At 43.6% G+C, this 22,100-nt stretch overlaps 1 protein-coding gene across 1 annotated transcript; it reads left to right on the plus strand.

Annotated features, from left to right (window-relative positions):
• The first annotated feature begins 5,527 nt into the window (after positions 1-5,527).
• LOC309521467 (sulfhydryl oxidase 1-like) lies at positions 5,528-21,464 on the plus strand. The gene is made up of 12 exons (XM_082204001.1): positions 5,528-5,866; positions 7,449-7,549; positions 8,842-8,890; positions 9,904-10,009; positions 10,498-10,579; positions 11,497-11,642; positions 12,551-12,685; positions 13,466-13,595; positions 16,142-16,264; positions 17,542-17,686; positions 18,516-18,671; positions 20,056-21,464. Exons 1-12 carry the CDS (start codon positions 5,602-5,604, stop codon positions 20,211-20,213), a joined length of 1,596 nt encoding a protein of 531 aa, XP_082060127.1. The 5' UTR covers positions 5,528-5,601; the 3' UTR covers positions 20,214-21,464.
• Positions 21,465-22,100: the final 636 nt, after the last annotated feature.

Here is a 22,100-nt window from a genome sequence, read left to right on the forward strand (position 1 = left end):
GGCAGCAGTAGGAGGCCCCATTAGCTAAAGTGGTGCTTCAGGTTAAGAACAGTTTCAGGTTAAGAACAGACCTCCAGAACGAATTAAGTTCTTAACCCGAGGTACCACTGTATTGTTTATCCTGTAATGAGCTACAGAAATCTTTCCCAGCCCTACCTGAAGATGCCAAGCATTGAACCTGGGAGCAGTAACACGCAAAGCATAAAGGAGACTTGATCAGTCAAAGCAAGTCCTCCACCTCTGAGCCACAGTTCTCTCTCTCTCTGGCCCTTTCCTCAGAAGGGTTCTCTATGCTTCTGATATGATAGTGCATTTTCCATTTCTTTGCTGCTATATTTATGCTGGAAGTACACATCAAATCAATGCTTCTTTGATGCAGCGGAGCATCTGTACTCATGGCTCATTAAACAATTTCCCCCTTTCTGGGCTTATGAAGCTGCATTGCAGTTACTCTCCTCGTGGGTCTCCACTTTTCTTCCACCGGCAATTGGGTTTGTCACATACTAAAGCAGAGGAAGGGACAATGCACTGCAAAGATGTGTTATTGTTTTATATACATCTTGTTCTGTGGAATGCTTTGCCAGTGGAATCCAGCCAGTGCTTTCTATTTTAATCCTTCAGGGCCATCTGAAAACATTTCTGTGCTGCCAAGCTTATGCAGGCAATTAAGAAAACTTATTTCTGTAGCAGTTCATTGATGATCTCTTAAATTTTCACCTGGATTCTATTGTATGTTTCTATTCTATTCTATTCTATTCTATTCTATTCTATTCTATTCTATTCTATTCTATTATGTGGTTGATGTAAAGTGCTTTGATTTTTTATGATATAGTGGCATATAAATACTTTGGTAACTAAATAGGTACAAGCAAAGTAAAAGCAGGGCTCAGCTACCTGTGCGAGCAGAAAATGTCTATCTTGATATCCACTTCTAATATGTTAAGCAATACCTCAAACCAGCTGTTTTGCATTGGCTGTAGGAAAGGAGCATGTGGGATACAATATAGCTCTAAGGTGCAAAAACAGGAGTACTTTATGGGAGCAACAAAATGTTATCTATCCAAAGATGAAGGTGAAGAAGAGGTTTTGCCCTCTCCCCCCCCCACCCAAAGAAAAATGGGTGTCCTCAGATGGTTTGAGTAATTTGTTTTAAGTATAGAAACTGAGAGTGTTCTATAGGTTCCCTGTTAAGTTGTGGGTGAACATATCAGACGACACAGCGATTCTCCAAACAGCTCTTGTTTATTCACAGATCAGAAAAAAACTGAACTGAAGGGTTCAGCCAGGCTGCTTATATAGAGCTCCAGTACAACGTAACTGTAACAACTTTCTGTAACTATCCAATCACTGAATGTCACTTTCGATCCCTTATTTGCATATGTGGACCTGAGTAAAAACTATCTACAGTATCCCCCTGCTGGCCCAGGATGAGAACTTCAGTACATAGCATTCCCCATCCCTGGTTTAGCCTTTCATATGGAACCCCATTAAATTTCAAGGGCTCTTTCTACATAGGGAAGTAAAGCACTACTGTTATAAGTCAACACCCAACACAATCTCCTGCTTGGCATTCAAATTCAACTATCTGGGAATTACATTCCATCATAGGCTTCTCTGGTCCATGTACTGTGCAACTGTGGTGAATGCTAGTAAGATGTCTATGCAGGCCATAATTTTTTCATAATAAGAGATAATTCGCATATCCCTTCTGCCCTTAAGGTCTTCAATGCCAAAATTATAGCTCAGTTGCTCTATGGTATTCCAGGGTTTACCCAGTTGGTAGAATGAGTGCAGACAGCTTTCCTCTTCAAGATTTTTACTGTCCCACACTGTGTACCCTATGCAGCCTTGTGTCTAGAGGGAGATCAACACAAGGTAGAGACTGTCACCTGGGCGAGATTTTGTCTATGCTGGCTAAACATCTGCCTTACATCAGATAAAGATCCTCTCCTCAGCAAAGTTTAGTTAGACCCCTTTCTTTCCCCCAGGGCTACAACAGTTTAACAAGAAGGTACAGCAACTCAGACTGTCAGTGGAACTTTTGTGATCAATGTCCCTACCATCTGCCAAGGCTATAATAAAAACTAGGTTGTGGGATATTGAACGCCAAGAACTAACAGTAGCAGCAGAGAAAACATGTTCCCCTCTTTATTTTCAACTTTCTTGGGCACATGAAACTAACCACAATTACCTTGAATTTCCACTTAACCCTCAAGAAAGAAGGGCATTTTCACTGGCCAGGTTTCATTCAAATCCATCAAACCTCCTTTGGGGAAGGTTCTCAGGCAGGGTGGAAGGAGAAAGAACTTGCCCATGTGAAGACCACCTGGTGGAAACCCTTACACAGATGGTTCTTCATTGTAAACCATATGCTGATCTCCGCCAGCAATTTCTAGATCAACTCTGTTTCCCCAAATGGAAACCAGAGTTGGAGGTCATACATTTTCTATTACTGGGGAATGCTCAGGATCTCACCAAGTTAGTGGCTAAATATCCCTATTTGGTTTTTTGTCGTCGAAATACACTGCAGACGTCTGATCTCCCTGGAGACCAAGAGATTTGACGATAGACTGCTCTGCCTCCTTTCTTTTAGCAAATGTTTTGTGCCACTGGGGAAGTGGTCATTCTGTATTGGATGTTTGTATGTGATGCCAATAAAAGGTTTGATTATGATTAATCTCCTGCTTACTTGTAACCCTAGTGAACTTTGGGACAATAGTGCAGGATCTTCATTTACAGCAAAATTAAAATTCATTGGTATGAAAGATAAGAATGAACAAACCATTTTTTAAAGGACTGGAATTGCTGCTGACATTTCAGCTAAGCCACGGTGTGCTCTTTTGCTGCTGTCAATCAGGTGTATAACTGTGACCTCCTCATCCATGTTATCCAGTGAAACAGTAAACAACAAACAACATTTTTTGGGGGGGGGGCAAAGATTTTCTGACTGCTGCATTTACCTGAGCAAGGCAGCACAAATGAGCAAATCTTTACGAAAGATTGTCAAGAGCTGCTGGGGCTTGAACTGGAAGGCTTTTGAGTTTGCGTGCAGCTACCCTGTGTACCTGGTGAGCAACTAAATTGCATGTTGCAATATTTGCACAAGCAGTTCAGTAGCCTTAGGATGTGACTTGGCTCTGTCCATCTAGGCTGGCTATTGGATTCTCTGGGACAGAAAGGACTTTCAGAGGGCTTCCTCTTCCAGTGAAGTCTTGTTTGAATAACAAGAGCTTTCCATTCCTGTATCTGTTGGTTGGACATCAGTTCTGGGTTGATCCTTCCTCTTCTGTCCTAACTTCTGCCTTGTGCCAACCACATAACCTGGTTCACCCTGGTCTGCTGTACCTTGCCCATTGGTGACAAAGATCAAGCACCCATGATTTCCCAGAAATAAATGTAATTTCAACTTCCTGTCCAGTTTCAGGAAAATACATTGCACATGTGTTTTATTAGTATCCCATTCTGTTTTATATTATGATAAGTGATTATTAGGCATAACATTTAATGCACTGCTTATAAAGTTTTTATTAAGCAAGGATGGAGGAATAGGAATTACTATACAGTGTTACCTCAGGTTAAGTACTTAATTCGTTCTGGAGGTTCGTTCTTAACCTGAAACTGTTGTTAACCTGAAACACCACTTTAGCTAATGGGGCCTCTTGCTGCCACCGTGCCGCTGGAGCACAATTTCTGTTCTCATCCTGAAGCAAAGTTCTTAACCCGAAGTATTATTTCTGGGTTAGCAGAGTCTGTAACCTGAAGTGTATGTAACCCAAGGTACCACTGTATTGTTGAAAGCCGTCATTTGTAATGGGAATCTGATAAAATAAAAGCAACATGCAGGCTGATGGAGCAACTCTCCCTTGTCAGCACCACAAGCAGGCATGCAGCAGGACAGCCCCAAAGCTGCCCCACTGAGGTCCCCAGTGATGCCATACCCATACAATCTCCCAAGATGTTAAGTTGCTCTGCTGCAGTTCAGATGCTCAGTTGCTCTGTTTCCACACCAGTCACAGATTTGGAAGAAAAAGGAAGGCTTTGTGTGTGAGAGAGGTTTCAGATTCAGAGGGATGCTGATTTAACCCAACCCCCAGATCCTTCAGAAGATGAAAGTTCTCATGAATCTGAAATATTACAATATGAGGCCGATACCTATGGGGAGGAATAAGAGTCAATGTAGCGGACAAGGCAATCAGTGGTTGCTTGCCATGATAGCTATGTTGTACCTAGTGTTGGAGGCAGTATTCATCTGAATGCTTATGGGAATCAACAAGTGGGCAATGTTTCTTGTGGTGGTTTTCATTAAGGACTGGGCAGGTGTGTAGTAAAACAAAGAACTATACAGTGGTACCTCGGGTTACAGATGCTTCAGGTTACAGACACTTCAGGTTACAGACTCCACTAACCCAGAAATAGTACTTCAGGTTAAGAACTTTGCTTCAGGATGAGAACAGAAATCGTGCTCTGGCGGCACGGCGGCAGCAGGAGGCCCCATTAGCTAAAGTGGTACCTCAGGTTAAGAACAGTTTCAGGTTAAGAACAGACCTCCAGAATGAATTAAGTTCTTAACCCGAGGTACCACTGTAATTCAACAAGCTTTCTTTAACTCCTAACTCTCTCTGACTGTCCTGATCTCTAGCTCCTGATTCAATCAATCAGTGCTGAAATACTTCAGGGGCTGGACTGAAGCCAACGTTATCTGCCAACAGGAGTTGCAAAAGCGGTCAGATACCTTGACTCTGTGTCAAGTTGCATGTGCCAGAATCCATTCTTTTTTATGGGAAACCATGAGAGAACATTGGTTCAGAATAGGTCACATCATCAATGACTGGTAGTGGGTAATGAATGTGTTATAGTAATGAATGTGTTATAGTGGGTAATGAATGTGTTATAGGGTTGCTACAAATGCACAGCTTGCCACACGATGTCCATATGCTGTCCATATCCTGGGCATTTTTCTTTTCTCTTTACATGCTGTTTCCCACAATACAGGTGTTGTATCCTGGAAGCTCCTTCATTATGTTGCGCATTCTGTTTACTGCAGTGTCCTAACTGTTGAACAGCATGCACCTGTGTCTCTTGTGTTGCTTAGGCCAACAGAATTGCATACTTCTTGCCATGGGCATAGCCAGGATTTTTGTTGGGGAGGGGGGAAGCCTTTTATTAGAGGGGCAGAACCTCAGTTTGCTATGTATTTTTATTGATGGGGGAGCAGCTGTCCCTCCCTGCCCCCCCCAGCTACGTCCATGCTTCTTGCCCTTTGTCTCCAATAAGGTAATAGAACAACTTTACTTATTTTCTCCTCCTCTCCCTCCCTTTGAGCGGGAAGCGGCGTCGCGCCGAGTTTGCTTTCGACGCCCTGGGCAAACAACGTCGGGGACACTGGCACAGAAGACCTCCAATTCCGGGACTGGATGGAGTCGCAGAGGATCCACCCCATCGTGCGCCCTCCAAAGTCTGGAGGGTGGGCATGATGGAGGGGGGGGTGTCTGGGGGGCGGGCCTGGTGGATTCCATTAAAAGCACCTCGCTCTCCCCCGCTGCACACCCAGCAGTGTGCGCGTCTCTCTCCTTCCCAACGACCCAGATCTTGCTGCTCGTCATGCCGAGGCGTCTCCCCCGAGTCGGGCCAGGGCTGCCCGCTTGCCTGGTCCTCCTGGCGGCCGCCTGCCTCTTCTCCCCGCCGTCGCAGGCCTGCGGCGTCTCTCGCTACGGACCCCACGACCCCGTGGTGGAGCTGCAGCCGGACACGCTGCAAAGCCTCTTCTTTTCTCGCAGCGCCTGGGTTGTCCAGTTTTACGCGCGCTGGTCTGCCGCCTCCGCCGCCTTCGCCCCCACGTGGCGAGCGCTCGCCCAGGATATAAAGGGTAGGACAAGCCGGGCTAATTGTGCTGCCGGGGATACCTGTCTCTCGCACACCCCTTCACCGTCAGATTTGGCGTTGGTGGCTGGTGAATGTGACGGAAGGACCCTCTGTGCATGCTCAGAGATTTTCTTTCCCTTGAACAGTCGCATTGCGCGCTGTTCAAGGCAGAATTATCAGGGCGTCGAGGCGGCCCCTCCAACTTATTTAGAGAAAGCCCATGTCATGCTCAGAGAGAGCGGCTACTGCTGCATCTTAAGGGACAGGAGCCCGTGCATTCCCCCTTCTCTGCTCTACCCTCGAGACACCAGCCGGCTCTCTGCCTTGAGTTTAAGCTCCGTGGCGCTCCCATTCTTTTTCCCGCTTGAACCACCCTATCTCTTGCTTCTTCCACTTGAGTAGGTGGTCTCTGAATGCCAGCAGACAGTGGCCATGCCCACTTTGACAACCCCCTGCCCCATAGAACATGGGTCGGTGTGGCCCTTGAGGCAAAAAAGGTTAGATACCCCAGCTAATGGGATGCGGGTGGCGCTGTGGGTTAAACCACAGAGCCTAAGACTTGCTGATCAGAAGGTCGGCGGTTCGAATCCCCGTGATGGGGTGAGCTCCCGTTGCTCGGTCCCTGCTCCTGCCAACCTAGCAATTCGAAAGCACGTCAAAGTGCAAGTAGATAAATAGGTACCGCTCTGGCGGGAAGGTAAACGGCGTTTCCATGCACTGCTCTGGTTCGCCAGAAGCGGCTTAGTCATGCTGGCCACATGACCCAGAAGCTGTATGCCGGCTCCCTCGGCCAATAAAGTGAGATGAGCGCCGCGACCCCAGAGTCAGCCACGACTGGACCTAATGGTCAGGGGTCCCTTTACCCCAGCTAATGCCTCTTATTTTGCACTGTACATCACCTTGTAAGACATTGGAGACAATTCCTAGGGGCCGAGGGGTCTTTGCCACCCCAAATAAAATATTTGAGGGTGCCACAACCCCAAGTTGATGGTCATTCAAATGGTATGTGTGCACCATGTCTTAGGTTTGATACGCTGAGTGGGGCTTATCTCCCCTCCCCCCATTTTTTATTCAAATTGGCAGCACCCTTGATGTAGATGCCAGCCTTCATCTCTGCAGGTGCATGCACCCCTTCTTTACTCGTCCTGTCTCCAAGGCCTTCTTTTTTAGGGGAAGAACTGTAGCTCAGCAGCTGAGGCCTTGGCATGCAGAAGGGTCTAGTTCAATCCCCAGAAACTCCAGGTATCAAGGGAGAGACCCCAGTCTGAAATCCTGGATAGCTGCTACCAGTCTGAGTAGGCGATACTGAGCTAGGTGGCCCAACGGTTTGACTGAGTAGAAGGCAGATTCTTATGTTTCTATATTCTTTCTCTTTCACATTCCACCCTCTGGCCCTTTCATCCCCTTGTTCTTTGGAACACTCACTCTTTCCAATCTCCTTTCTTTGACTGTGGTGTTTGTGTGTGCTATCTTTAAAAGCTGATGCGTTCATTGAGTGCTGTTAACTTTGCGTTCTATGATAGATTAAGCAGCCATCCCCTATTAAATCTTTTCCCCATCCCATATGGCTTTATCTGCCTTTTCAGATTGGAGACCTACTTTGAAGCTGGGTGTGATAGATTGTGGCAAGATGTGCAATGAGAAAATGTGTTCAGACTTTGAAGTCACCGCATACCCAACTGTGAAGGTAATGGTAATGTGAAAATTTGGAGGGTGTAGTTTGATGAGATCCACCTGATTTTTGTTTTGTTTTGAGGGGGGGCAGGCGTTCTTCTTTTTTAAGTGTAGTATAAAGGTAAAGGGACCCCTGACCATTAGGTCCAGTTGTGGCCGACTCTGGGGTTGCGGGACTCATCTCGCTTTATTGGCCAAGGGAGCCGGCGTACAGCTTCCGGGTCATGTGGCCAGCATGACTAAGCCGCTTCTGGCGAACCAGAGCAGCACACGGAAATGCCGTTTACCTTCCTGCCGGAGCTGTACCTATTTATTTACTTGCACTTTGACATGCTTTCAAACTGCTAGGTTGGCAGGAGCAGGGATCGAGGAATGGGAGCTCACCCCGTCATGGGGATTTGAACCGCTGACCTTCTGATTGGCAAGCCCTAGGCTCCGTGGTTTAACCCACAGCGCCACCCGCGTCCCACAAATGTAGTATACAACACCATAATTACAATTCCAGTGTTCCTACTGGCTTTCTCCTTTTTCATATCTCTGTATTTCCTTCAAAAGCTGTTGAAATCCTTATAAAGATAATGAGCAATAGTCTTAAATTGTAACAAAAGTTAATCACTTTGTGATTTTCATAATGTTAGCTCTGTTTCAGCCTATGGTGAAGTTATGCCAACACTGTGAGGATGCCTTTTGATTGATTTTCTTGTTTTCCCATAACATTTTGCAAAAGGCAAATGTATTCATTTATACACCCACACCTTCCTGGGTCATTCATTTATTGTAGATAACCTTCTGCTGCACTCTGAAGACCAGAGGTCTAACTTATTTACTGGCAGCAGTAGCACTGGGTCCCACTGTCCCTACGCTTTCCATATGGAAGAGAGAGCAGGCAGCAGACGATCAAGGAGGAAGTGGTGTCGCTGCTCTTCTTGGCTTCCTAGGGTCCTTGACGCTACCATTCCCTGACCCTGACCCTGTACATTCCTTATGGATGTGCAACATTCACAACTGCTATGTACATATTGCAATATGCAGCAATAACAAATAGAAAGCAATATAAGAAAAGAAAGAGAGGAAGGAGATGAGGCCGCCAGAGCAATCCAGTTAGTCACCACCAGAAGAATCCAGGAGCACCAAAGTGTCCAAAAAGGACTTCATCCTCCTTGCCAGAACCTCTAAACAGATGGGTGCAGTCCCCAACTTGCAGCCTTGTGCTTAGGCAGTATGGTGCCTACCCTACGTACTGTAGCAGACTTGAACATATGACGCCCAAAGCAAAACCTAACTCCCTGGTTTGTTTCCTTCCAGTTTTTAAAGCCATCCTCTACATATGCTGGCGATGGCATAAAGCTTGAAGGTATGTGTCCTGAAATTGATTCTAAACCTCACATAATTATTTATTTGAATCTAGAGCTCTCACTGCTGAGGTGAGGGTCAGAGGTGAATTAGCTAGGCTGCGACTAGCTGGAGGGAGAACTGAGCTTCTTGCTCCCTCCTCCCCATTCTCCACCCAGATGAAACACATGATCACATGGAAGCCTTACAGAGCCATGGTTGTCCAAGGTGGAGGGTGGTTATCAGTGCAAATAGCTAGGACAGACACAATCTCTTTGGCCTTACCCACTTTTTCTCTTTTTGTGAGGTTTCACATTTAGTGAGCAATTAAAAGAATAGCCTGCCACTCTTCTGACAATCAGCAGCTTGGAGTTCACACTCCTGTATGGGAATATATTAGCAAATTGGAAATTCATGCACACTGCACAAATATTTATATATGTTAAGATGAGTCACAGGAATATATGTTCTGGTCCCGAAGGCAAGATGAACTTGACTTCCTGATATGTGTTTTAGAACCAAAATAGGCACACACAGCCTACAACCCAATACCCATAGAGAAGATAAGGTCAGAGTGGTTTCCAGACTATATTTTAGGGATGGTTTGTGTTTGTTTGTTTTTTTAAAAAAAACCAGCACTATTTTTCTCAGAGTTTCTGTTCCAAAGCAACCTTAAAACATGGCTGTGTACTCAAGCTTTTAGAAATTCTTAGTGTTCAGCTTGGGATTTTTTAAAGATGCTGCTGTTCAGGGTTTGTTTTTTTACTTGGTGTGAATAGTGATTTTATTGTTTAATGGGTTTGTTTAAAAAACGTTCCTTGCCCTGAGATTTTGAGATGAAGATTAGGATATAAATATTTATAAATAAAGTTTAAAGGACAAAGGGAAGCTCACATTCAAAATGTGTTAGAAATTGGATTTGGCTTGCAAGCAGCCTTTGCTGGCATGTGGCATCTGTTTGTGAGTGGTGTTTGGGTTGGAGAATGCACAATGACTGTCCTCAGAGTTATGATCAGCCTTTTCCTCCCCTCATAGAAATTAAGGATGACCCTCAGAGCCTAAGGGAAGCCATAATCACCTTTGCAGAGAATCATCTAACTAGTTGGTGGTCCCCTGACGCCCCACTGTTGGCTCCGCTCAGGTAAATATTTTAGGCATCTTTCAATCAATTTCTTCACAAAATATGTTAAGAAGTCAGGTATTTAGTGTCATCAGTCCCATGCTATGGAATACTCTTCCAGCAGAAATTGGGCAAGCATATTTACTATTGACTTTCAGGCTTGGCAGATCTTTTATGCAGACAGTTGTTTACATTTCTTGATTAGCCAATCATTGGTGATGTGTTATGTTTTATTGAATATTTGGTACATTGCCTTGATATTTTACACAGGTTGGCAGTATATAAATGCCTTTATATATAAATTTTAAAAAGACATTTTAATTTTCTAATCTCCCACAGTGTCACATGTCAATATGCCAAATCCAGTTACATCAAGGGATCAGTGCATGATTTATGCCCAGGAATAACTGTTGAGCTATTGGGAGGACCAGTATTTGCATGAAAAGAATGTTGATGTGGGACTTTGTCCAAATTTTGTTTAACATGCTATTCTCTTTGCTATTTTACAGTACCACAGAATTTGTTGACTCCATTCAGGGAAGCAAGGTGGCCCTGATATTCGAGGGGGAGGACTCCTTTTTGGGCAGAGAGGTGCTTTTTAATTGGTTGATTAAAAACAGGGTTGGACAGAGCAGATCTAGATCTGTGTGATTCACAGTAGATCAGCAAAGCTTTTGGATTATGGCAAAGTTTTTGGATTTTGGATTATGGGCAGTTTAACAATATCAGCAACAAGATGACCCCAAATTATACTGCTGGATGAAGAAAGATTAGGGTAACTGGGAATGAATTATGGAATTATGACCATGAGGTTTTTAAAGTTCTGATCCTCAAAATAAAAGAATTATGAGTCCAGAAATTTATCTTCAGTTGGTGGATCTCAAGAGTTTGGTGAAAAACAAAGTAAACCCCCTTATGCCTGAAGTCTGTGTACCCCGGATACAAGCCTGATACTAGGCTTGTAAATATGTTAGATTTGCATGTTGCATAACTCTGTAAATAAGTCACCAGCTAGAGACAAGTAGCTTTTACTCACATTAATTGTAGGATTGTTGTAGGATTAAAATGCCTTCAGTTTCAATGAGAAGTTAAGAAACTTGCAGACCACTTGGGTAGCACACCCACACACAAAATGGGCGGCTGTAGAGTAAAGTTCTTGCCTAAACATCTACACAGTGTAAGCAGTTAATACTTTTTATAGTTTTGTGTGAGGAAAGGTTAACTGGTCCATCTTGGGCTTTCTCTGGGAGAAAAGGGCATAGACACTGTCTTCTGCTGTTTCTGCCCTTCCACACCCTCAGCTGTTTGTAAAGGAACCATCTGAGGCATGCGCGTTACCCAGAGCGGCACCATCTTCAAGGGAGTAGGTACTAAAACTCTGTTGAGATGCAGCAGAGATGATCTGATCACTTGGTAGACAAGCATTAAGAGGAAGAAAGGTAGATGGTTTGCTTGTGAATCTAAAAGAGCAACTCCATTCGTAATGCAATGTGCACTTCTGATCTTAGGTCATATTGGACATGGCCCAGTATGAAAACATTGTTGTGAGGAGAGTCTTGAAGAGCAATGCGGAGCTAGTGACTAGATGCAAGGTCACCACCTTCCCTTCTGGCTTCCTGTATTCAAGCAAAGGCCCTTGCACACCCATTCCCCTGTGAGTTGCTGCTGGTATCCATAATCAACATACATATATGAGCTGCTTTTGCATAACAGTGTTCATGGTGCTTGTGTATATGATTTATAAGCTACATTCCTTCAAACCCCCATTGAGCAATTACTTATGTCTTCCTATTACACAGCCTGCGAACTCTGGGAATTGTTGATTTGTGAAGGGAATAGGGGGTCTCCAATGACTCTCTGCACCATTCACAAACTACAGCTCCCAGGATTCTTTCGGGGGGAAGCCATGGCAGTTTTAAATGGTATAATGCTGTTTTAAATGCATAGTGCAGAAGGGGCCTGTGTGTCTTGAGTTCTAAACTAAAAGATCCTAAATTCCATCATCTGAAGGAATTCAGTGGCCACTAAAGTTCAGCCACTAAAATCAATGAGGTGCATCAGGAATTTTTGCTGGGGAAATACATGGTCCATATCATACTGCATATGCTGAATTGCATGTCAAATTGCAACCTGACAGGATCTGCTCTAGCCCTATAATTCTGCACAATTCAGCAATTCGGTTTTTAGATAATGGGTGGTATATCTCATTCTGGGAGCAGATTTGGACTTCTTTAACACAAAATCTTTTTTGGCAGTGCAACTGTGTGCATAGGTGCATGTTGATGCTACACAATGGGGTGCCCTGCACTGTTTCTCTCTTGCATACCTAAAATGGGGGTTGAACAGGTTTTATGACAGCTGAACTGAAGGGGCTGCATGAAATGGGTTAGGACAAGGATGGCCCACATGGTGACTTGCAGTTGCGACTGGAGTCCAACCCCCATCAGCCTCAGCCAGCATGGCCCATGGCGTTGTAGCGAAGCGAGACCTCCTGCATCAGAAGGTCAGAATTGCCCACCGTCTTAGAGCAGAGCCTCCTCTCATATTTTACTTCCATCACAGGGCAAACAATTCAAGATCCTTCTATACAGACTTCCTGCGGACACTACCTGGGGTCCAGAGAGAAATCATTGACACTTCTAAGCCACCAATAGCAGAAACAAAGGCTACCCCTGACTCCTGGGAGGTAGCAGACAGGTAAGAAGCAAGAGCCATTTTAGTAGCCTCCACTTTCTTCTGTTCTCACTGCATTTATGTAACACTGGTCATCCTTGACACTTGGTGAACATTCAGTAGCTGATCAGGCACAGCTTTGGGAGCAGAAGGGAAGGCGGCCTTCTACTGAAGATGACTCTGTTAGTCCCTGAGCAGCAACCTGAGTTGTGGTCCAGGTGGTGCCAAAGTGGGCCCTGATTTGGTTCTGAACCAGTTCCTGATTCCTGCAGGGTAGATCAGGAGTGGAATAGATTTCTAGGTAACTTCCAATAGATGGGCAAGGACTTCTGACTCCCAGCAGCAAAACCAAAATGTTCTCTTTACCATAAATGATGCTATGGAAATAGAAAAAAGCTTAAGGAAACTAGGAATGGAATGTTCTATGGAAGGGCTGTTAACTCCATTCTTCTCTGGTCAGAGGCATACCTAGGCTCCCTTGTGCCCTTGGCGCCCCATCCCCTGTCACTTGTGACCTTGCCAAAGGAGCCAAGACAGAGTGGAGAGGTGCAATTTTTGCATCTCCCTAGGCCTGTGCCCTTAGCAGGGGCCAACCTAGTCAACCCCTAGGTACGCCTCTGGCTCTGGTGCTCAAAAAACCAAATTCCAGGCCTAAAAATTCCTTAGGGTGTCTTTTGCACTAGGCTCCAATTGGTTCATCTCTGGTAAAAACGCAGATGACCCCTGAAGTCTGCCCTCTTGTGATATAGATGATATGGCTGCTTCAATGATGAGGTTATCTTTCCGCCCTCTTATCTGTCACAGGACACAGCTGTGCATGGCTGACCTGGAGTATGCTGTGCTTTGCAGCCTGCACAGAATTGAAGTAAGTTTAGCCAACTTCACTGAAGAGAGGCTCTCTGCATTGAAGCAGTATGTGCATATACTGGCCAAGGTAAGTTTTCTACACACGGTATATCCAGGCTTCTCTGTTGTTGGTATAGTAGCGACTCCGTTTTTGAACGTTTTGCGAGATATTTTAATTTTCTTTTGGGCTCTCTCATTTTCAAAAGTTCTCTGTGAGCGATTACTTGGTCCTTTGGGGCAGTAAATAAAAACTATGCTTGTCACATTTTATTTTATTTTTAAGCTATGTTTTGAGGAGGAAAACAGTTTCTGAAGTAGGCTGGTGGTGGCTTTTAGACATGGTCAAGTTTAAAACTTAACTGTTTAAGAGTGTTCTTTTGCATTCCTGCATAAATTTGGCCTAGCCTTGTGATATTCCCTTAGCTAAAGGCAGATTTGTTTGAGAGGGGAAGTGGCTTTTATGTTTGAAACTCTGCAGTGGATGGTATCAGCAAGCAAACTTTTCCTAGGGTTGCTCTGCACACAATTAAAACAAGCCAGTTTCCCCGTTTCCTCTCCATCTGTTGTCCCACTCAGCCCATCCCCTGGTCAACCTGTTGTTTCTCCAGTTACCTTTCCCTCTTTCTTCCCTTCTCTCTCTCTCTCTCTCTCTCTCTCTCTCTCTCTCTCTCTCTCTCTCTGTCTGTCTCTGTCTGCCTGTCAGCAACCACATGCAGAATATAAACGTCATAAATCTATCAGAGTTCCATCTCAGACTCAGAGCTTCCTACTTGGAAAAAAAAATCCATTTTTGAGAGTTTGTACCTGAAGTTGGACACCAACGTAAGGCTTTGAAGGAAGACATAGTGTAAATAGTAGAATGGTTCCTGCATACAATCTAGCAGTGGGGTTCCTCCTCCCCCCCCCCACAGAAAAAAATTAATACTAGGAAGAGAATACAAAAGAACTATGGAAGTTTGGGCTAGACTAGAGAACAGTTTCCTGCTTGGTATGCTGCTTAGACTGTTTGAAATGTGAGTCAGCATTCTAGAGGGGAGGCCTTAAACTACCTCCTCTGAAACAACGTGGTTTGATTAAAGGGAAGAGTTGTTGGGAACTTTAGAAGGGATTGTGAGCCTGTTCCTGGTTGTGGGCTGAGATCACAGAGCTATTGACTGAGTTGCCTGGGGGAAAAAAATCACTAGGCTAAGAAATGGATTGCTGCTCTTCAGAGAAGGCTCCGTGAGCTCCTAATCCATCTTGAGCATGCTGAGCTTGCAAATCTGAGCAAATTAACCTGCAGAGAGAAGGAGAGACAACAGAGGAAGAATAGCTCAGGTGGAGGTGTCTGTCTGCTGAACTATTGAAGAGAAAGTTGCATCGTGACACTGGAGTGGTTTTAACATTCTGTATTGTATCCTCATGCTGTGATGGCAAGCCATGTTTCAGATTGATTGATCTACTTAGAGGCTTTGAGCATCCAAGCTACTGAGCAACTGCTTGAATTACTGCAGCTGCTCACTTGCAAGAAACAGGAGCCAGAGACACCTGGAGGGAAAGAAAGGGTCCCTACTGCTCTAACATAATTCTTCTTTGCTTAATGTGATGAATTAAACATATGGTTGATGCTATGCTTCTGGTGTGTGGGTTGCATGGCAAGGTGCCTGATTAAAAAAAACCCAACAGGGTTGGTGAGAATAACTCCTTGCAATGTATGAACCCAGTCTTTGGGTAAAGCATGGAAGAGAGGACTGAATGAATCTCTGGTTGTATTGTCTACCTTGCTTTGCCTGAGCAGACAGAGGTGCTCTTGGACCTCGTGTTGGAGATATCCAACTTTTGGTGCCAGGAGAGTCTTAACAGGAGTGAGGAAGGGCCATAGCTTAGTGCTAGAGCATCTGCTTTGCATGCAAAGGTTCAATCCCCAGCAACATTTATTTATTTAATAAATAATGGTGGGGGCATGACACTTTCAGCACCACGGACCACTGTATCCTCCTGGGTTACCTCAGGTACCAGTGCCTTGTCTTTCTACCTGGAAGGTAGATTCCAAAAGGTGGTATTGGTGGAATAGTTAAATCCAAGGACTTAATCAGCTTTCTGATAATAGCAGCTCAAGACGGCTGATTGCTTAACCTTGGCTCCTTTGTAGCGGGAACAGGATTCCTGGTTTATACAGTGTGTCAAGCTGACATTCATTTAAAGTTAAATTGTGCCTTTGAGCTCCTAGTACATACACCTACCTGGGTACAAAGGAAGTTTGGGGTTTGGAAAGAAAGAAAAACTAAGATTCTCAAGTACCTGAACTCTGTGTCCAGCCAAATTCTCCCTTGAGTGCAAATGCACTGGAACTTCCAATTTGCTCTCTCATGCCCCTCCCCAGTCTGCCCAAGTGGGTTGGTAGAACCCCGAGAGCACATTGTAGGGGCAGGGGGCAAAGAGAGGAAGTCGAATTATGCAGGTTGACATCCTTGCTCTTTGGGGATGACTTGGTGGTGTACAACCCAGTATTTTGTTTTTACATAACCCTGCAGTATGTACATAGCCCAGCGAATAGCCTACAGAGCTACAACACCACTTTTCATTCAGTTCCATCACAGGTAGAAGTTTACTGGGCTCCTCTTGTTAATTTTGTTTCCTATTGCTTTGTTTCAGTATTTTCCTGAGCGCTCTACGGTCCACAACTACCTTCACAAACTGGAAGTGTGGCAGGAGTCCAACTTGTCGATAAATATTTCGCGGGATGAATGGATAGAAGCTCTAAAGGCTGCAAAAGAGGTACATGAACTAAACAAGGAGATTCTTTCCAGCCAAGTTGTGTCTATGGCATCTCTTCCCCCAATCCCCATTTTCCAGAATTTCTAACTGAGTAGCTTTTAAACGTTTATCTTCAGAGAACTTTCCCCACACCACCATGTGCCAAGAAACTTCTATATATTTGCTGTGGAATGTCCTCTGCAAGGTACAGGGGTTCTATGGGGAATGTTCAATGGCAGCAGAAGCCTGTTTTGGACACATCTCCCATCTCAGCCAGCATAGTCAATTGTTAGGGATGATGGGAGTTGTAGTTGAAGGCACCACATTGGCTTCACGTTCATGTGTGTCAGGTCCTGACCATCACTGGGACCATCACTGCCTGGACTGAGAGAAACAAAGATTGTACCCAAAGAATATCTTCATAGACTTAGCTTATTCTAGTTTAGAATGTGGAGAGCTGTTCAATCTTCTTATTTTTTTTTAATTCATCTTACTTATAGACACAAACAAAAATAAAAACCAGAGAAAATTGTTGTGGTGTCCAAATATAAAGGATGGAAATTATATCCTGTGGGATGTGTGGGAAATTGCAGAGGCTAAAATAATTACACACAAAATTTGATGAATGAGAGAAATAGAGAAACTAGGAGATTTTATCTGAATTAGAATGATATGCATTCTGTGCCCCGCCCCATCACGTCTTCGACAGCTGCAAAAATGTGGAAATGACAAGAAAAAGAACAATAATACAAAATAAGGCAGTGAAAATAGCTACTTTCTCATACCTACTCCTGTAATTGAGTTGTTGCTTTTGGTTGTGTACATAGTCCTTTCCCCTCCCACAGGTCACCTTGTAAATTAAAAATAAGGAATATAGATACAATTTAGCTACAAATATTATAAATGAGTTTTTTCACTTTAAAGAACACACACACACACAGCATTATGCCCATGAACCACAAGTTACCATAAGTGATCAACAGTGGCATTTATAATTTCTTTCCTTTTTGTTTTGATGCTTCAACAAGAACTGCTCAGTCGACACAATATATTGGAAGGCAGAAGAAAGGGCTAATGATATGCATATTCTTTCCCTCTTCTTTCTGTTCTCTTCAGGATATTTCCCTTTTTTGTATCAGATTTCTTGACTCAATAAAACAAGAAAAAAACAATGTGCCAAGTGACACACACACACACACACACACACACACACACACACAGAGGGAAGATGAGGAGTAATGACAAAGCTCACCCTCCACTATACTATTACATTAAAAGAGCTTCCTCATGCTTTTCAGGGTCTGAATGCCAGCTTTCCAGAGACTCCAGACTGTGTGGGATGTCAAGGAAACATACCCGGGTTCGAAAGTTATTTATGCTCTCTCCGGATTATCTTCCACCTGCTGGCAGTGCAGGAAGCACTGAAAAGCGATGGGGCAAACTGTAAGCAAAGTTCCTTCTGTTTGGTTATTCATATTGAAGCTCTAGCTAACCTCCAGGTACTGTTTGAGCTATGGCAGCAGAGAGTGGCAAACCAGATCAGACTCACAGAGCCACGCCTAGTGGCCCACCAACCCTCTACCAAAATTGGGGAAGAGGAAAGCCCTCTTCTTATCTTGAAAAGGGGCTGCTGGTACTGTGCCATTACAACAAGGGGGGAAGGGGATCTGCCAGACACATAGCCTCCCCTCAGCCGTATTATTGCTTACCCAGAGGGGGAGGAAGGAGGTGGCAGAGAGGTCAGTGTGGTGTGGGCACAGCAGAGGGAGCGTCCAATGGGCTTCTGCTGCTGCACTCCTACTGCACCAGGCTCCTGTTGTCCCTCCAGGTAAGCTCATGGCTGAAGGGAGGCCAGGTGCATGGCTCTGCCTCTTTTCCCTTCAGCCTAACAGAAATATTGTCCAGAATGGCAGGCAGGGAAAAGGTTCTGCAATCATTTCCCTTGTGCTTCCCTTAGCTACAAAAAATAGTGTTTGGCAGTGTGGTGTGGACAATGCAGAAGTGAATGGATACAGAAATGAAGTACAACCATTGCTGTTCAAGAGTAGAGGTGGAAAAGCACTTGCCACACACCTTGTTGCTCTTGTTATCTGTGGTGGCTGCAAAGTATTTGTCCTTGAGGAAAGAAAAGAGCCTGTTTCTGAATTCACCTTGTGAGGCCTGAGATGTTTTGTATGTGTGGTCAAGCCAATTTCCTCCACCACCACCTTACTGATCTGTGATTCTCATGGTGAACATCCTTGCCCTTTCTCTCTGTTCTGCCTTCCCTTAGCATCATCAGAAGTCTTTCCTGCAGCAAGAGAATTCATGACGAACTTCTATTTTTACTCACCGGCTGCAAAGCGCTTTGCAAGTTTGCCAGCAGAATTCATCACCGAAGTGAAGGACCAAGAGGAGGCTATTTTTCAGCTGTGGTCAACCTTTACAGGTATGCCAGGCACCTCTGTTGTTTTCATTTCAGCAGCAGTTGATATACCTGTTGAACTCAGGCTTTGGGGTTTTCTTTTTAGTGACTGTTTACAACATTCTCCTTTGTTTATCTGTTTTAGTTGCCTCCATCTGCCTCTGTTGCTTTGTTTTTAATATAATTACATACTGGACTTATTTAATAACAAAAAAAATAGTCTCTAGAGGTTGTAGCCAATGTTAATTCTACTCAGAGTAGACCCATTGAAATTAATGGACCTAAGTTAATCATGTCCTTGAATAAAGGAGGGAGAAAGTAAAAGAAGGGCAAGATCTTGAGTCACAGGTTTTATTGCTGCTGTCAGCATCTGTAGCCTCTGGAGAAACTGAGATCTTGGAAAGATAAACTAGAAAGGAGACGTATAAAGAATTGCTGAAAATATGAACCTGCACCAATGCAGCTCTTCATAGAAACATAAACTTTCCATAGTTAAGAACATTTAATATCTTAGAACACATCTTAACAACAGCGTCATTTTGATAATTAATCATTATTGACTCTCTGTTTGAAACAGTTACAAAATCTGACTGAAAAATGTGTATGTTTGCAGCAAAAGTCTTTGACTATGTCTATTCTTCCTGGTTTCCTGTCTTCTCCTATAGCAACTCTTTCAGATTTTCCTTTATCTCTCCTGTAATTTATTCAGGTACTTTTGCATATCATTGATGTCCTTTATGTTTGCAACAACTTGTTATGTATATGTTCTTTAGATAGAAGGGTTATCCAAGAATACCCTACTTAAATTTCTCTCACAATTTAATAGGTTTAATTTTTGCCTTGTTTTTACAGTCTAGAGTTTTGTACCAGACTAGACTAGAGTTTTGTACAAACTGTACAGAACTGCATTGCAAACCAGTTAAAATCTGAGTGTTGGCAGCTATCATTCTATTTACATCATTCTCTCTCTCTTCAAAATCAGATTTCTTCAAACTTTGTAAACTATGTCTCTGACCTGTGGCCCATCAGATGTGGACTAGAACTTGCATCATCCCTGGCTATTGTCTGTGCACACCAGGGCTGATGGGAAGTGGAATCCAACAACATGTGGAGGGTCACAGGTTCCCCATCCCCCCTTATTTTTAAGGAAAGCAAACTCTTTCATTTGAAGAATGCCACTCATCCACATAGTACAGGGGTGTCCAAACTTTTTTCAAAGAGGGCAAGATTTGATGACGGAGCAGATTACGCCCCCAGGCCAGACTTTAGACATGCCAAACATAGTTTTACAAATGGCAGCTGGTGTGGAAGACAATTCAGTTTCAACCAGTTTCGACTACAGAAGAATGTCCTTTTGTGCTTTGTGGTGGTAATATATTGAACTTCACTTTTGCTTTACATTGCATAGGTGCTGAAAGCAAGGACGACGAAATTCCCAGGACCCTGTGGCCTCCCCAAGACTTGTGTCCATCATGCAGTGAAAGCGTGAATGAGAAAACTATGTGGAAAAAAGCAGCTGTTTTGAACTTCCTCAAGAAATATTTCTCAATGGACAACATTTCCTAGGGCTTCCCAAACCAACACCTCAATGCTACCTTCAAACCAAAACCACACATAAACAAATTTACTCACACATAAACCACCCAAAGAAACAGGATACATATTGCTTGATTCCCTAAATGATAGAAGGCACCGACTACTGCACTTTTAGACTGCTGCTTTTACCTGAGCAAGGTAGCAAAAATAAGCAAACCTTCACAGAAGATCATCAAGAGCTGCTGAGGCTTTTGAGTTTGTGTGCAGCTACCTTGTGTGGCTGGTGAGCAACTAAACTGCATGCTGCAATATTTGCATAAGCAGTTCAGTAGCCTCAGGTTGTGACCTCCCTGTGTCCATCTAGGACAGACCTTCACAACATGTAAGCATGTGTGTGCTTAGCCTTTGCATATCTATACAAAAGTATAAATTGTCAAGTGAGAAGTTGGCCACTTACTTCCACATGAACCTGCCCGGTGGTGAATAAAATATTCTGACATTAATTGATGGGCATCTCTGTCATCTGAGATCCATTAGGTTCTGGTGATCAAGGAAACAGCCTTTTTAGTTATGCTGACACCACAGGCTAGAGAGAGTTCTTAAATTTTATAGTCTCTCCTTGGGAGCAGTTAGCTGGAAGCATTCTGATCACATATGGAGACATTTTATAGTTCTCCTCCAAGAATCAGAGGGCAAAATATAACAACAACAACAACAACAACAACAGTAATAGTATTTTTTTTATTTGTATGCTGCCCATCTGAGTGGGTTTCCCCAGCCACTCTGTGCAGCTCCCAACAGAATATTAAAAACACAATAAAATATCAAACATTAAAACCTTTCTTAAACAAGGCTGCTTTCAGGTGTCTTCTAAAAGTCAGATAGTTGTTTGTTTCCTTGGCATCTGATGGGGGGCTATTCTACAGGGTAGGTGCCACTACCAAGAAGGCCCTCTGCCTGGTTTTTGTATATGTAGTTTTTGTATGTATGTTATTGTGGCCAATTTGGGAGCAGGAGCAAAATGGTATTTTTGAAATAATCATTGGACAGAGAACACTGTAATTGGGGAAAAGTTGTTTTTTAAAAGAGTTGCATCCTGTCACTTTCTTGGCTCTGTTAGTTTGTTTTTCCCCCCTCTGAAAAGATCATGACCAGCCCTATAAAAATTAAGTATTATTTTACAGACCCACACACGCAACATTTTTTCTTCCTTGGCTATTTTTCTATAACTTACTGAAAAGGCACTTGACAATAGAATTCATTAAAAAGAGCATCAACACATCTGCAGTATCCTTTGTGCTTTTAAATCTGAAACAAGGATTTTGTATTCACAGCCAACCAATGACCCTTGTCTGCCAAGGGCAGTCAGCACACACTCTCCAATGAATTGTTCAGTTCCCATTATCCAAGGATTCAAGAGGCTTTTGGGGGCGGGGGGGGGGGTTAAAGACTAAAAGAGCTCAAGAAGGATCCTGATAGTTGATGTAAATAGGGGGGGGGATGTGTTTGTGTGACTGGGATATTAGACTCTTGAGATCTGAAAAGAAGGCATGATGTCAAATATTTGAAAAGTAGACAGACTCTGCGTTCCCCTTTACAAGTAAATCTCAGCATTAGGGGAGCATTGTTAATAAGCAGGAAAGTTTGTATCCTTTGGCACGGGACAAATCAGAAAGACACTCTGCTTGGAGACAAAAAAAAAGCCTCTTTAATGATGATATTTCTACTACAAGCTCTGGTCAGGATAGTGTAAAAATATTCTGTGCAAAAATACTCACTGCTTCAAGAAAGAATTCCCTCTCCAAATTCTTGTTTCCATAGTAGTGCTGTATTGCATAATCAATAGCACAATAAACAAAAAAATTAAGTATATTGATTGGGGAGGGTGTTTTAAATCCATGGTGGCCTTTTAATCCA

The sequence above is a fragment of the Podarcis vaucheri genome (assembly GCF_965113315.1).
Source record: "Podarcis vaucheri genome assembly, chromosome: 2".
Classification (NCBI taxonomy): domain Eukaryota; kingdom Metazoa; phylum Chordata; class Lepidosauria; order Squamata; family Lacertidae; genus Podarcis; species Podarcis vaucheri.